Here is a 15000-nt window from a genome sequence, read left to right on the forward strand (position 1 = left end):
TTTATTACTTTTGTATAATGTTCTTCTGCTACCTGACACCGAGCAAAAGCTGAACATATTCCTCATAAAATTACCTCATCCTGTCCGTTATATCGTCTTCTCTATCGTGGGAACCAAAAATTTGAGTGGCTCTTCTACAACTAGTTCTAGTTAAGTGATGAGTTACTACGAGTTATGTAATTAAGTAGGAGTCAAATGGGAACAGTTTTAGATTCTGAAAATTTGTGCTGACCGATTTTGATGCAGTGTCAAAGTAAGTCTATTATTTGTTTAGTAGTCCAGTTATCTAGTTGATCATTATTTTTCCCAGAATAATACTAAATAGGACGGCAAATATTCATTTAGCTACAGGCAAAAATCGGAACTGAGCCACTCATTATGTACATAATACACACAATTCTAATGACAATCGAGTTCAATCTTAACTATAATGCACATTGTGCCAAACCAGCGATTCTACATTTTGCTACTAAATATAGTAACTTGTAAGTAATATGAAATTTTGACAGTCATTTAGAAATTTACTATTCTGAAGTTATGTTAATTAGGTTGAAGTAGGAAGGGATGATTCTTTAGTGCATTCTTATATGATTAATCATTAATTGCCGAATATAGTTATGCGCTGTGATCAACTATTAAAATCAAAAACATTTTTCCTGCATAAATGGAGCATAGTTAGCAATACTGTAACACGACATTCGTCAACTCGTTTAAAATAGTTGTATACAAATTACTAAGCCACAGTTCTAATTTCCAGTTCACAGTCTAGTAATTTAGCTTGAAAGAAAGACAGCACTGTTGATATTTCAAAGCCAATTTCTTGTCGATATTCGATTCATTCACCAAATTGCTCATGTGGAACGTGGAACGATTTTTTAAATTATTAATTGACAGAGGCTTGAGACCTCACATTAATTCTGAACCTATTTTAATTCTCATTCATCACCAGGTACGTATGTCAACTAGTAGCGCAAATGATGCTTAATTTCGTATTAATCGCGGATTAATTAGATGATACGAAGATTCACCTACTATGAAATTTAACTACTGCAAATAAACGATTTTTTTTCCTGGAGGCAAAATAGGAATTGGCACGGGATTAATCCATAATGTTGCCAATTGGATGAAATTTAAAACAACTTTAAATGGAGGCTCATATACCTAAAGACAAGCTATCGATCTAGTGAATCGATCCCATTATTATAGCAACAACACATTAAGTATGTATGAAGACACATACATGCTTACATCCTCGCCACCTCCGGTCATTGATAACTGCCGCATAGCGTGGAACAGTATTTAAGTATTTATTGAGTAAATTACACGACAAAGGGTCGAAGAAATAAAATTCCAGTTGAAACTATACCTGGAGGTAATACAGGAAGTGGTGCTTCTAATGCATACATTGGCTAAAATTGAGAAATATCCGTTTATGGCTTAGCATTACAAACATTTTGTGGGTGAATGGAAAAGTACTTATTGCACGGGCATGAATTTACAATGACGAATAATCGATATGGCACACCCAGCGGGCCCGGAGCCATTCAGCACAATTGACACAGAATTCTTACATTAATATATGCACGTGAGCTCAGGGTGGTACACGGCCAGCCAGATTTATTGATGAAAGAATTTTAATTTGATCAGAAGGACATTAAGCCGGCCAAAGATAGTGATAGAATGACAAACTTAATTATCCAAGACATTCTTATTGGCCATCATTTATAATTTTCAGTGCAGATGCTCAAAATTTTAATTCCAGACTATACAATTTTGAATACTTCAATGAAATTATTTTCATAATTGGACTATACAATCCTGTGGTCTATAGTATACTCTGGGTACACATATACTAAATAAGTATGATTAACACAAAGTAGTTCCATTTAAACGATCACATTTTATATTGCACACACAGATTTTAATGAAAACATTCTTGTCATCTCAAAACTAAATTAAATTCTCAAGTTATATGGCTAATATTGGGTGCAAAATTATCCTCATTTAAGCGCAAGTATGTAATTCAAGTCGCTTTATACTAATATACGCATTATTGACCAAATGGTCAGATAGTTTAAATAGTACGACTAATAATATGCATGCACATATGTACATATTTATATTTACTTATGTAGATGTTAATGACGAACATGAAAAAAATAATTATTTTCATAATCACTGATATTTAATATTTAAGATTATGCAAGCAAGTTCAAAAAGCATATCGACGTGATTTTGTTAATCACGATAAGAGTTCCTTGTAGTGTCGTATTGTGTAGCGTAGTATTTAGTATAAGAACCCTTCACAGTAATTGCTGAACTCATTATTAACGATACAGATTCTTATTTTGAGCATATCTTTTATGAGGCAATAAGGATTAAATACATGTAAAAGTTAAAGTTGCGCTCATCAGATTAGCCATCACAATGTTGTAAAGCCGTTTATCAATCTTTAGCTTATTATTAACTTGTGTTTCAAACATGAGTGAACTGAATATTATGCAACTCAATGTCCACTTAGTTAATGTTATTGTTGATTCAAGTTACCAAACTTTATTTATACATTGAACAAAATGTTTTTGTTTGCATATCACTAAATATCTATTCACAATTTTGTTAATTGCTCCTCGTTCTATTTAACAGATATTGATTCATAAAACGCGATTCACAAATACGTGAATAACTATTTTTGACAAAGAATATCATATTCCATTCTGTACTATAAATTCCGTAAAAATAAGTTCTCAAATGGCCTAATATTATGTAGAATTTAGATTTGCAAGAGACCCATTTTTGAAAAAATGTGAATTAAGTACCTATATACATATGTAAATAGTTTCCTCGTATTGGATACATTGCTCATTAAAAAATCTGCTATGTAGTAAGGATAAGATATGATCGTGATGTAGAGCAGTAAGTTTTTAGATAAATTTGTACCTGTCTCTCATTCGAAAGGCGATATGCATTATATACATAAAATAATATGGATCTTTAAGCTTATTTGTAGCTTCTGCTGTTTTGTAAAGAGTGGAATTAAATAAACCTACGTAATTTATGTACCCCTCGACCACGGTGATCTGCCACCCACAATTTTGTATATATTTGGTTAGAGGTGGTATTGTAATTCTTAAATTGTCGTAGGTGAACTTGTGTAAGATTTACGCACGTTTATAAATGCGTGTGAAATGTAGGTCGCATCCTCCTAAGTGGGAAATGACAAGCTATTAACTTTCATGTATTTTATTATTACAGTTACCATTGTGTCAGCGGTGGAGTAACAGGAAGTAGCTCAATTTTTGCAAGAAGGAAACTCTTGCAAGAGTAACAAAAGACGGATCAAAGGAGTTTGACTCGGACGAAAAACTTCCAGTGGCAAATATTTACTAGAACACAACCTCGAAGTTTTGCATCGTTTCAAGTTTTGCCATTCCTGAAAAAACAATAACTAATAAAATGCACCCTTTGTTATGCAAACTAAAAACTTGAACGTTGCAAATATCTGAAGGGTTTAACTAAGGCTCTAACAATACGGTTATCCTGCACGTGATGGACGACAACGTGATGAGACTTACTCGACAACATGATTTAAACCCACATCTAATGACGCTAGCGATATTCTGTATAAAGTTGGCTAAAGAAGAATACGGGTTCTGAGTAGGAAAACAATGTTTGAAAAGTCTCGAAAGAGTTTCATCTCAGGAGCCAGGGGGACTTATAGAGTTCGCGATTCGTCACTTGATGCTACACCGTCCTCCACCACAAACAATAACTTGAATGCAATTTCCAACGCTGCTGGACCACCAACCACCTCCAAAGCTTCCATTTCCAGCTCCACATATAGAATTTCCAGGAGTAGATCCAGTAGAGCAAAACGGTTGAGCATTACAGTGATATTTCTGGATGATTCTCAACACACCTTTGAAGTGGAGGTGAGTCAGACTACTTTTAGATTTATGTTTAGGTTCTCTTATCTTCGAAAAATGTGGCAAGTCTAGAAAAGTGAATAATCACTTAAATGATCTAATTGTGTACGTATTGTTTTAGAAATCTGCTAGAGGATCGGTACTTCTAGATAAAGTGTTCCAACACCTGGAGCTAATTGAGCGAGATTACTTTGGACTTACATACGATGAATTGTTACCACCACCAGAAGTTATCCATCCTTTGAGCTCGCCCCATTTGGTATGACACAATTAACCACACATTATGTAGAAATTTAATGATATATAATAAATTCACTGATTACTGTTAACGATCTTTGACAGCGTTGGGTAGAGGCATCAAAGCCCTTAAAAAAGCAAATCCGTTTTACCAAGCCGTCGCAAAAGAAATCATCGTTTGAGTCATCCAACGGTGATTTTCGTCGAAAATCTGGTTCAAAACTGAGAGACTACTCGTCAACATCTTCTATTAGTTCCTGTGCAACCGTGTACTTCAGAGTGAAGTTCTTTGTTGAAGACCCATCAAAACTCCACGAAGAGTACACAAGGTTTGTACCAACCTCCAAAATTCCTATATTTCAAAGCTACAAATTTGTATCATTTGATGTTTTAATTTTTTAATAGATATCATGTGTATCTACAAATACGAAAGGATATCAATGAAAACAGGCTACTTGTCAGCCCAAGCACCGGTTGCGTCCTGGCATCGTATGCAGGTATGCATATTTTAATTGATATGTACATTATCTACTACGCTACGTATCGTTACTTTGCTTAAACGCTCATTTTTCAACTATATTATAAGCTATGTGTCTTTTCTTTAATACCCTCTGCTCTTTCAGTAAAGTAGTTGGCTAAATAGAGATTTCTGTTAAAATGCAGCTCAATCAGAAATTGGAGATTTTGAAAATGAGCTACATGATCACGAGGGGCTCTATTTGAGAAGACTCAATTTACGAATAAATGGACCCCATATTGAAGACGTATATCGCAAAATTTGCGAAATTCATCAGCTTCACCATGGACAAACCCCAGCGGACGCTGAATTTAATTATTTGGATCAAGTTAAGAAACTGGATGCTTATGGAGTCAATTTTCATCGAGTGATGGATAACGCTGGGAAGGATCTGGAGTTGGGGATATCCTCCGATGGCATCCGAGTTTATCACAGTGGTATGTATTGTGTTATTACGGGCGTTATTGGGGTACACGACATGCAAGACAGAAGAAATCGTAAATTGTTTTGTGTCCTTTTATCACAGGCCTCAAAATTAATACATTTTGTTGGAGCAAAATTACAAAGATTGCTTTTAAAAGAAAGCAGTTTTTCATACAACTACGCCGAGAGCTGGTGAGTACCAATATACTTAATAAGGATATTATAATCAAATATTTTTCTCTGTGTGATTTATAATCATTACAATTTTTAATTTGCAGAGTGAAGACTATGATACTCTTCTCCTGTTCGAATGTTTTAGTTACAGAAGTTGCAAAGCTTTATGGAAGTGCTGTGTGGAAAATCATGCATTTTTCCGCCTCCGGTCACCGCCCCCTGTTCATGTTCCAACCCTTGCCCTCTTTGGGTTTGGTTCCCGTTTTCACTACACTGGAAAGACTGAATATCAAACTCGAGAAGACGCTTCAAAAAGTGTTTCCAGAACTAGGAGAACTTTCTTTAGATCTCAAAGCAAACGTGTTGTGGTTAGCAAACAAGTTACACCTGTTTTGGATTCTAGAAGAACGATTCAGTCGTCTGAAGAAGTAGACATGATTACAAATGGCGATTGCAATAAGGAAAACAGTAGTCATTGGGACGGCAATAATTCTCAGATGAAATATCCTATGAACGATAAAAACGAACACAATAACGCTCTGGAAACTTATGGGATTGTTAGTTTAAAAGAGTCCAAAATCGATGCATGGACGAATAAAAATGGTGGCAACGGGGTTTATCGAAACACTAACGGAGCTTTGAGCGATCGATTGAAATTAACTCTGCCACTGGATTCAAGTAGTCGCACGGGCGTTTCGGCTCGACACCAGGAACAGCCACGAATGGCTTGGGCAGAGCAACACTTGTCTGACGAGTAAGTTCGTAAAATTTGTTTTCAACTGTCACTTGCATTAGTTATTAGTTGCCAATGTCAAGTTGAGTTTGACAGCTTCAGTGGTGTTCAAAATAAAATTACACATTTGTCAATTTCAGCGAGGGTGGATTTGTTGAACCTGTTTCCTCTCAGCAAGTTCAGCTCTGCAATGGAGGTAAACTCATGGGTTCCAGTACAGCTCAAGTTGCAGCTATTGTTCTTAACGCAGCAGCAGCAATTTCAACGCCTCATATTTCCAAAGGAATTGCTTTTATGGATGACGATGAAAATTCTATTTCTGATGTGAGTACTATTCATATCTCAATGTGTCAGAATAACAAATTGTAACCAACTAATGTTCACATTATTTTTACATATTTAATTGCATCATGATTGGTTTAGGACGGAATTGTGACCATCCGCTTAGAGCCTGACGCCCATGATGGAAAGTTTGGATTCAATGTGAAAGGTGAGAATAGCCGTAGTTTTGCATAATTGTTGTGTGTATGAGTTAATGAGAGATCTGTGTCCATGCCATCTTCTTTTCAATTGTCCTTGATTTTACACCTACGCGTCAATGTAACCATCATTTGTATGACATAAACTGCAGCTTTTATTCATTTACATTGATCATTACCCACATTTAGTCGTGTAAAGAGTCTTTGCCATGTAAATATTTGGTAATACATAAGTATATGCAGAAGCGGAGTAGAGATTATATTAGATTCGGAGAGACTTGAATTTGTAAGAGGTTAATTAACGACGCAGAGAGCGAGGTGCTTCCAATAGCTAGATACATTTGTATAGTGCATGTATGTATAATTGTAGTCACATTACCTCAGCCATTGACGCATGTAGAGCGTTATTAACACGCTAGAATATAAATAACATAGTAATTTGGATCCATTGAAGATAGTGTAGCGAGCGAGCGACCCAGTATTAGTGAGAAAAAGCTACTTGTTTGACAGATAACAGGATTTATTTGGATGAGGATGAAATCTCAAAAAAATCGCCAAAAATTGTCATCTTCAAGTGGTGTGGGTTTTGCTAGGAGACATGTAGTCCGTGGTTCGTTAAAGAAAATACACTCATAGATTTATCTGACCGTAATGGCATTGTTATTGTAGGAGGATTTGACATGGGATGTCCAATACTCGTGTCGCGAGTCGCACCTGGTGAGTTTTTTCAAGCTGCTACACATGTATCAAAGTGGTATGCTGCGACTTGCTTCAAATCCTGCTTTAACATAATTATCCACATATTTAGGCACTCCTGCTGACCAATGCTACCCTCGATTAAACGAAGCTGACCAAATAATTCAAATCAATGGAAGGGAAACTGCAGGAATGATCCATGCAGATGTAGTTAGTGCGATTCGCAGTGCTGCATCTGTGAAGAAAGAACTTGTTCTTCGTGTGAAGCAAAATGGTATGCAAAATGTTTAATATATAGACTGATTTAAGAAAATGTGTCACACGAAACGATGTAAATTCATCATATTTTGTATTTTTTTTACCGCGTGTGCAGTTTACACGACGGATGACTACGAAGAACCACCATTCCGTTACGTGCCAGAAGTGCCTTTGCTGCAAATGCCATCTCAGAGGGGGAATGGGTCAGAATCTATTCAAAGCCCGTTGACCGCTTCCATGCTCCTCTTGGCAGAAGCCATTGAGACTGACATTTCGAATCAGTTTGATCTTTTGACTCGAAGAAAACCAGAGCTAACTTGTGACGCTGCCAAGGACCAAGAAAACTCTTCCAAAAACAGATACAGAGATATTTTACCTTGTAAGATCTTGCATTTCATCATTTCAGTGTTTTAGTGCGATTAAACATTTTACTCTAATTATTTGTCAGATGATAAGACGAGAGTGTTACTGATAAACTCCCCGGGAGGTGGAGATTACATTAATGCTAATTTTATTTCAATGGAAGTGCCATCGTCTGGAGTGGTCAACCGTTACATTGCTGCCCAAGGTTGATAAATAAAAATACGGAAGCACCACTTATTGCAATTTATGTATGTTTTTAATAACAAGGGATTTATTGCTCCTACTCACACAGGTCCGCTGTCAACTACAACCGGTGATTTCTGGATTATGACCTGGGAGGTAAGAACTCAAATTGACTGCCTCTAACTTGATTTAGTAAACACAGATATCACTACACACATATTTTGTTAATTATTTTAGTCACAGTCTCCGTTGATTGTTATGCTGACCTCACTTAACGAACGCGGAAGATCAAAATGCTTTCAGGTAATCGCACATTCGCTATTATATGAGTCATATTTATAGTTCAGTTAATACGAGTCATTTATTTATCGCAGTATTGGCCTGACCAAACCAACAATCCAGTCACTCATCATAACATTCAGGTCACCCTTGTTCAAACAAAAAGCTCGAGGCAATGGATCCAAAGAGAATTCACCATCAAACACCTTCAGGTCTGCTCAATTAATGCTTAAAAATAAAAGTATCACAACAAAATAAGAGTATACACTTTTTACAGACAAAAGAGGAACGGTCCGTCATTCAAGTGAGGACAAAAAAATTAGCCTAAATTTTCCACAAAGTTCTTATTAATTATACTATTTTCGATTTGTAGCTTCAATACGAGTCTTGGCCGGATCACGGCACCCCCTCTGACAAAAACTCCTTCATTCGTTTTATGGACAAAGTCAGACAAGTTCGTTCTGGGGTGAGTGCTAATATTTTTATTAATAAGTATGTATCACTAAATTATTGTATTCTCACTATTCTCATCATTTCATGTATTATGATAGTCATTTGATCCTGTAATCGTGCATTGTTCCGCCGGAATTGGTCGAACGGGAGTTTTAATTTTGATGGAAACTGCCGAATGTCTAATTGAAGCTAACCAGCCTGTCTACCCCTTGGACATTGTGAATAGAATGAGAGAGCAACGTCCACTTATGATACAAACGTCTGTAAGTATATGGAAATTGATGCTACGTATATATGTTCCATTATAAAGACTTGTAGTTAAGTATTATGCTATACTTTATTCACTTAAATATTTTTGCAGAGTCAATACCAATTCGTACAATTGGTATTGACTTTGTGATTGAAGAGTATTCTTTGCTCTTACTATAATAGAAACTTTATTACCAGTTCATGGAATCAAAAACAAAAAAACATTGAGATCATATAATAATATGAGTAAAACTATTCTAATTGTTTTGGCATCTTAGTTTTGAAGAAATCATCCTCAGCATCAGACCACGATCCAGTGAGCTAGGGATTTCAGAGTAGATTATTATTATTATTCATGTACCAGTGAAATAATCATTATAAATTTAGCAGCTTACCTCCACAGTTCGTTTCCGACTTGTCTTCTTCTCTTTCTTGGCCACTATCTTTGGTGGAAATGTGAGCTTGGTTTGGACGGATTTGGTGACAACTTTGCTGTTGGTCTTGTCGGAAAGAGAAACTCGTGGTGGTGGTTGTTGTTGACGTTCCTTCTTCAAAAAGTTATTTTCCGTCTTCAAGTCACGAATCTCCTCCTTCAAACCGAGAATCTCCTTTTCTAATTCCTCCTTGGTCTTCTCTGGAGCAGGGGCGTTCACTACTTCTTGTGACGATTCTCCATTTTCGACCCTCATTCTGGAAATGTAAATAAAAATATGGTTAGGATGGTTTCATAATTATATGTACAAGTACATACCGCATAATCTGAAGCTTCCTCCTTCCAATCTTCTGATTACCACCACCACGGTTTCCACAACCAAGCCTTTGATGACGCGTGAGATTCGATTTTTGTGCGAAACGTGGTCTAGCGGGGCATTTTTCGCACATGAACGGGCGCTCCCCTGTATGTGTCCTTGTGTGTCTAGAGTATGGGACAACAAAGCGAATCAGAATATTATAAATACATAGAAATTTGTGAATTATACTCACCTATCCATTTCGGTTTTGTCTTGGACTCGAAGTCCACATACACCGCAAATGTGCACTTTACGGCCTTTTCTGAAAACTCTTGCTTTCTTCTTCTTCACCAGTGACACGTCTTCCAAATCTTCTTCCACTTCATCTTCCGGATCAACCTCCTCAATCAGATTGTGAATCTTTGCACTACAAATAACAATAAAGCCAATAAAATTGTTATATTGTGCAAACATATTACTATATATATATGTATTACTCTATCGCAGCGTTGATTTTATCAACATCCTTTTTCAAGTATTGCTTGGCTGTGGATGGCATGAAGGAGCAAGTGACTTGTTTCCTGTCCCTGGTGTAAAACTTTGTCTCACATCCGCTGAAAAATGAGTCAGAGTACACACCAATGTCGATGCAATCTTTAGGATTAGCCGTGAGACGAATCTTTGTCTTATCTCTACAATAGAATATTTATGAATCGATATACATACATAGTAGAACAGAATATCCAAATAAAATGTAGACTTACAAGTAAGAACAGTAGCTCGATGTTCCTCCAAGCTTGAATGGTTTCAACCGACCATTTGACTTGTTGATGGCATTAATCGAAGCCAATTCGAGATCTTTAATTTCTGATACTCCTGCTGTTATCATCCTGACTCGACCTCGGCTGTCTCGCCACAGTTGCACAATTACCCGGTGAATTTGCATTAGATGAGCTACATAAAACAGAGAACATCTCATACACATAATCATTTCATAGTTTGATGAGGATGAACTTACCCCATGCCTTAACCTCATCCTTCAATTTTTAAGAGATGGAATTGTCCAACTCCAAAACAAATAATCCAATGGCGACATCGTCTAAAGACAACTTCGCAGTTTTTTGCCTACCCATAGTAAATTCAGCCGACCTGTACAAATAAAGGACAAATTCACAATTAAATCCTCAAATATATCATGATAATACGCTTAATACATAATTATTTACCTTAGTTTGACTAGGAGTGACTATTATGGAATTAATAACTGACTCGGTTTTTTTACTTTCTCCACATGTGACGATCCAACAACAAACGTTGATTCAATCTTCAACTCGCGCTTCTATTAGTCACAATACCAATTCGTTTGCGAAGCTGTCTTAAAGGTTTACCAAGAAGGAATTGTACGTCCAAACCCTGAATTTTGTATTGCAGCCCCCAATTCACCTGCAAACTGCAACGGAGCTTCTTCGTCGGCAAATTCATCAAGGACTTTTGCATCGTGGTTCACCTCAGCCAAATTGTTTAACTGAAACTTGAGTTTTGCAGTGGTTGGAAACTATTTGGAGTGGTGACATGCTTGTTTTATTGATAACTTTTTTAGTGAATTTACAAAGTAGGAGGAACAAAGTAAATTTTAAGTAAAGAAAATGTACGCTCGTGTTGTTTTAGAATTTTATTGTGAAGCTGTGACGTGAACTGATGTTTTTTCGGTATTTGATCTCGAAACTTTTTTTGTCATAATTTATCAAGTATTTGTATCCCAATTTAAGTAACCATAATTTCTGTGATTTAATTCTACTTCTTCTGGATCGCGTAGATAGATGACAACATATTTATAGCATGCGTAATAAGTTTATTATATGTGACAAATAAAGACCAGATACTGCAATAAGTATTACCAAACATTAACTTATCAGCTTAAATGAAATTGGCCCGCAAATTTGTACACAATCCACATTCCAGTAAATCTAAAAAATATTTCCATCGCATGAATCACAACTTCTTTTGATGGCTGGTCATTGAGAATAAAGTTCAGTTGCATTGTCGTCGGGTTCTGAATGTTAATGCTGCATTTGCAGACGGATAAAATAACTCCATCCATGAGAGAGGACGCCATGTAAATGGTGAGCGAGAGTGTGTACCATACGTGACAAGCGAACATCATATATCTAAAGTGCTGCTTTGAATAGTTGACCTGCATAAAAAATATACGAGATATTTAAGGATTTTTATGGTGTTTATTTTTAAGTAACCTACAGAATGGATATAGCCCGAGTCACTAATTTTTCTCATTTCTAATTTAATTGAGTGGATTACCCTTCTCGAGAACCCTTCTGACTAGTGCTGTACAAAAGTGGTATCGTTATTGTACATCGGTTACCTAATATATATATTCAGTCAGCATTTCGGACTACCAGTGTAGGTGACAAACTTAACGTGGCATTGTATCACGTGTTTTTTGTTTGAATTGTTGTGTCTCAACTTTATCTTCCTCCATGCATTCAAATGGCGATTTTGAAAAATGTTCACCGCCTTTCGTTTTTAACAATATGAAGATATTTAATGCACCTAAAAATCGGTAATTTTTAGGCTTACATAGTTAGGAGATAAAAATTTTGATTTTTTTCTTCAATGAGGAAATATTTAAATTTTATTGATTATTTTTCATCTATTTTATATTTATCTTCTTGTTGAAGAAAAAAATCAAAATTTTTATCTCCTAACTATGTAAGCCTAAAAATTACCGATTTTTAGGTGCATTAATATCTTCATATTGTTAAAAACGAAAGGCGGTGAACATTTTTCAAAATCGCCATTTGAATGGATGGAGGAAGGGAAAGTTGAGACACAACAATTCAAACAAAAAACCCCGCATCAGCCAGCATGCTATTCCGCCTTAAAGAAAGGCCCACTTTTGTTAATCTGACGTGTACCCTTATGTCAAATTTAAAATAATAAAAACAGTAATTGGTGACCCACACTGGACCGATCTGTGAACTCATTCACTAACACAGACAGACAGTTACATAAGCCTTGATTCGGGCTAAAAATGCATTACCTGTCGCAGGCATAAAAACAGATAGCCTGATACAAACATTTGTATAATATGCTTCGCAAATAAAGTTATCCATGCTGCTTGGTAAACTGGAAATAGAAAATTTTCATGTAATGTTGATTCCAAGCTCTTTATGCAATTTTATAAAATTAACTTGCTTGGAATCGCCGATGGTTCGAGGGATAAGAAATTGAAACGCTTGAGACGAAAAAAATAGTTGCAGATGTGAAATATAGAGAAAATCTGGCGAGTAATTACGTAATACACATTAATGGCATTTACCCACTATTTAAAAAGTAATATTTTTGACTTGTGTACCCAATCTATTACAGCAATTCCAGTGACGCCCGATCCCTTGAACTTGGTTGAAACTTGCATGGCTTTAAAAAAAACGTTGTGATCTTTGCGATAAATCACCCTCGTCTGACAAAGCAAAAGTAGGTGCTGCACGTATGTAAATGGCTTGAAAAAATTAATATCATGAGACAAGGTGCTTGTAATGGAGTGCGTTATGTAAGTTTTGTCCGACATTTCTTTCATGCATTTTCACGATAAAATGCAGACATCGGATGTATGTATGTATAGCAAAATTTAAATGGTTATCTACACGCCAGGTTGTGCTGTACGGGTGACCTTAATTCCTGTCAACGCTTTATTTGTTTATTGGTTTCCCATTTCTAATAATAATCAAAGTTTAAGCAAACATTTTGACACTGAGCTTGTCAAAGAAAGTCCGTTCTCGCTAGATATTAAGAATGATTTAAGTAGATTATCCATGACAGGACGACGTTAAGACTTGCCAGTGGAGAAAATATAACCTTGAACGCCGCGTTATTGAGATTTTCATAGTGTGCAAGCCAATTTAAATCCAAACTTATTTATTTTCGAATGCTCTTCACTAATGATTCGGCGACTTAAACAGGTTTATTTTTGCATAATACTAGTTATTGAAGCGCATTCTTCTTAGATCTCTCCACTGTTTGGCAAGTCTTTCTTCGGAAACTGTTGAAGTTCCAATCGGCGTTTGAACACCCCAACCAAAAAGATCCCAATCGGACGAACAAATGCATGGCCCAATGATGAAATTAGTGAAATTATTCTTCGCTGACCTTCTTCCATCAGCATAAGTACGACCATGGCATGGAGTAGCATTGCCATCAAGTAAATCGCACTCCATTCTCTCCACCATCCAAATACTTTTATTGCGTACATGGACCTTCCCACAATCTGTGAATATTGAATTCAACGTCCACATATTTCAAATCATTGCTTTTCATTTTTGAGCTTACTTTTCCTGCAGCTCGGTACAGTCTGATGCTCATCACAACCTGAATAAGGAGGAAGATGTAGATAGCGGAGGCATAGCAGCCCAGTCGAATCAACTCTGTTGGAACAGAAAGTGAAAATTTCTAGATCTGATTACTTATTCCACATAAATAACCATTGACACGCACACAGCATGCATTTTAACCAGGGCTCACTTTCACTGTCACTTTTTGGACCGTTGAGAAGAGAAGATCCTTTCGCAAATTGGAAGCTAGCAACTCCAATCAATGCGACGGCAATGAACTGCATACGTACGCATGAGAAATAAATAAAGAAGATATATACGTATGTGCATAGGTATTATGACTACTTGAATATTTCAACGTCTTACCAAATCAAGTATCCCAATAATACGGACACAAATTATTGCACAGCTTGATTTTGCCATCTTTCCGGCGTGCACGTTCCTGCAAAACTCGACTTTCAATTTACGACTGCCCACTCTTGCGAGATTTATGGGATTCGACATCCGCAGAAGCAACATTTTGTAAAAGCAACTGTTGACGGATATGGTGCAGATGCTGCCATGTCTTTGGTATTGAGGTATGTATCCACAATTCCAAGATTTTTTAATCGTACCTCCAAATTGCTAAACATGAGTTGGTCTAATATATATTGTAATCCGCACGCACGTTTTTTTACCACGCTCTCAAATGCACTTGAAACTCTGCAATGTGTACGCATGCATGCAAAGCATCCTGGACTATTATTATTAATTATGAAATTTCTAATCTTTCCTGACCTTATGGATCTTCCACAATCGACGATGAGGCAAACTAGGATTTTTGAATTTAATAATTTTGATTTTGAATTAAGGTATGCACTTAATACTTTTGCTGGCTGCATTCCTATTACAGAATCGATAGATCAACTAAAATACATAGGTGCACATGTATACTCAATAGACTGTGTAATTCGGAC

The 15000-nt window shown here is 36.3% G+C and overlaps 2 protein-coding genes and 1 long non-coding RNA gene across 3 annotated transcripts; 1 reads left to right on the top strand and 2 right to left on the bottom strand.

Annotated features, from left to right (window-relative positions):
- Positions 1 to 76: 76 nt before the first annotated feature.
- On the top strand, positions 77 to 11600 carry LOC110847875 (tyrosine-protein phosphatase 1). The gene is made up of 21 exons (XM_022094907.2): positions 77 to 253; positions 3253 to 3929; positions 4045 to 4182; positions 4266 to 4489; positions 4566 to 4657; positions 4824 to 5114; positions 5204 to 5292; positions 5379 to 6028; positions 6148 to 6331; positions 6431 to 6497; positions 7156 to 7203; positions 7295 to 7456; positions 7556 to 7819; positions 7889 to 8008; positions 8096 to 8142; positions 8224 to 8289; positions 8361 to 8477; positions 8543 to 8569; positions 8639 to 8731; positions 8817 to 8981; positions 11045 to 11600. The coding sequence occupies exons 2-21, from the start codon at positions 3666 to 3668 to the stop codon at positions 11225 to 11227; spliced, it is 3291 nt and encodes a 1096-aa protein (XP_021950599.1). The 5' UTR covers positions 77 to 253; positions 3253 to 3665; the 3' UTR covers positions 11228 to 11600.
- Positions 9129 to 11062, bottom strand: LOC110847877 (zinc finger protein 569). The gene is made up of 8 exons (XM_035850034.1): positions 10925 to 11062; positions 10717 to 10847; positions 10463 to 10652; positions 10196 to 10390; positions 9952 to 10125; positions 9719 to 9883; positions 9363 to 9657; positions 9129 to 9288 (listed from the first exon to the last, which is right to left on the bottom strand). Exons 3-8 carry the CDS (start codon positions 10642 to 10644, stop codon positions 9220 to 9222), a joined length of 1080 nt encoding a protein of 359 aa, XP_035705927.1. The 5' UTR covers positions 10645 to 10652; positions 10717 to 10847; positions 10925 to 11062; the 3' UTR covers positions 9129 to 9219.
- Positions 11269 to 14973, bottom strand: LOC110847828. The gene is made up of 6 exons (XR_004834440.1): positions 14411 to 14973; positions 14235 to 14322; positions 14043 to 14137; positions 13072 to 13980; positions 12757 to 12996; positions 11269 to 11892 (listed from the first exon to the last, which is right to left on the bottom strand). It is a non-coding gene; the product is annotated as an uncharacterized LOC110847828 (long non-coding RNA).
- Positions 14974 to 15000: the final 27 nt, after the last annotated feature.

This window comes from Folsomia candida, unplaced genomic scaffold, assembly GCF_002217175.1.
Source record: "Folsomia candida strain VU population unplaced genomic scaffold, ASM221717v1 Fcan01_Sc003, whole genome shotgun sequence".
NCBI classification, from domain to species: domain Eukaryota; kingdom Metazoa; phylum Arthropoda; class Collembola; order Entomobryomorpha; family Isotomidae; genus Folsomia; species Folsomia candida.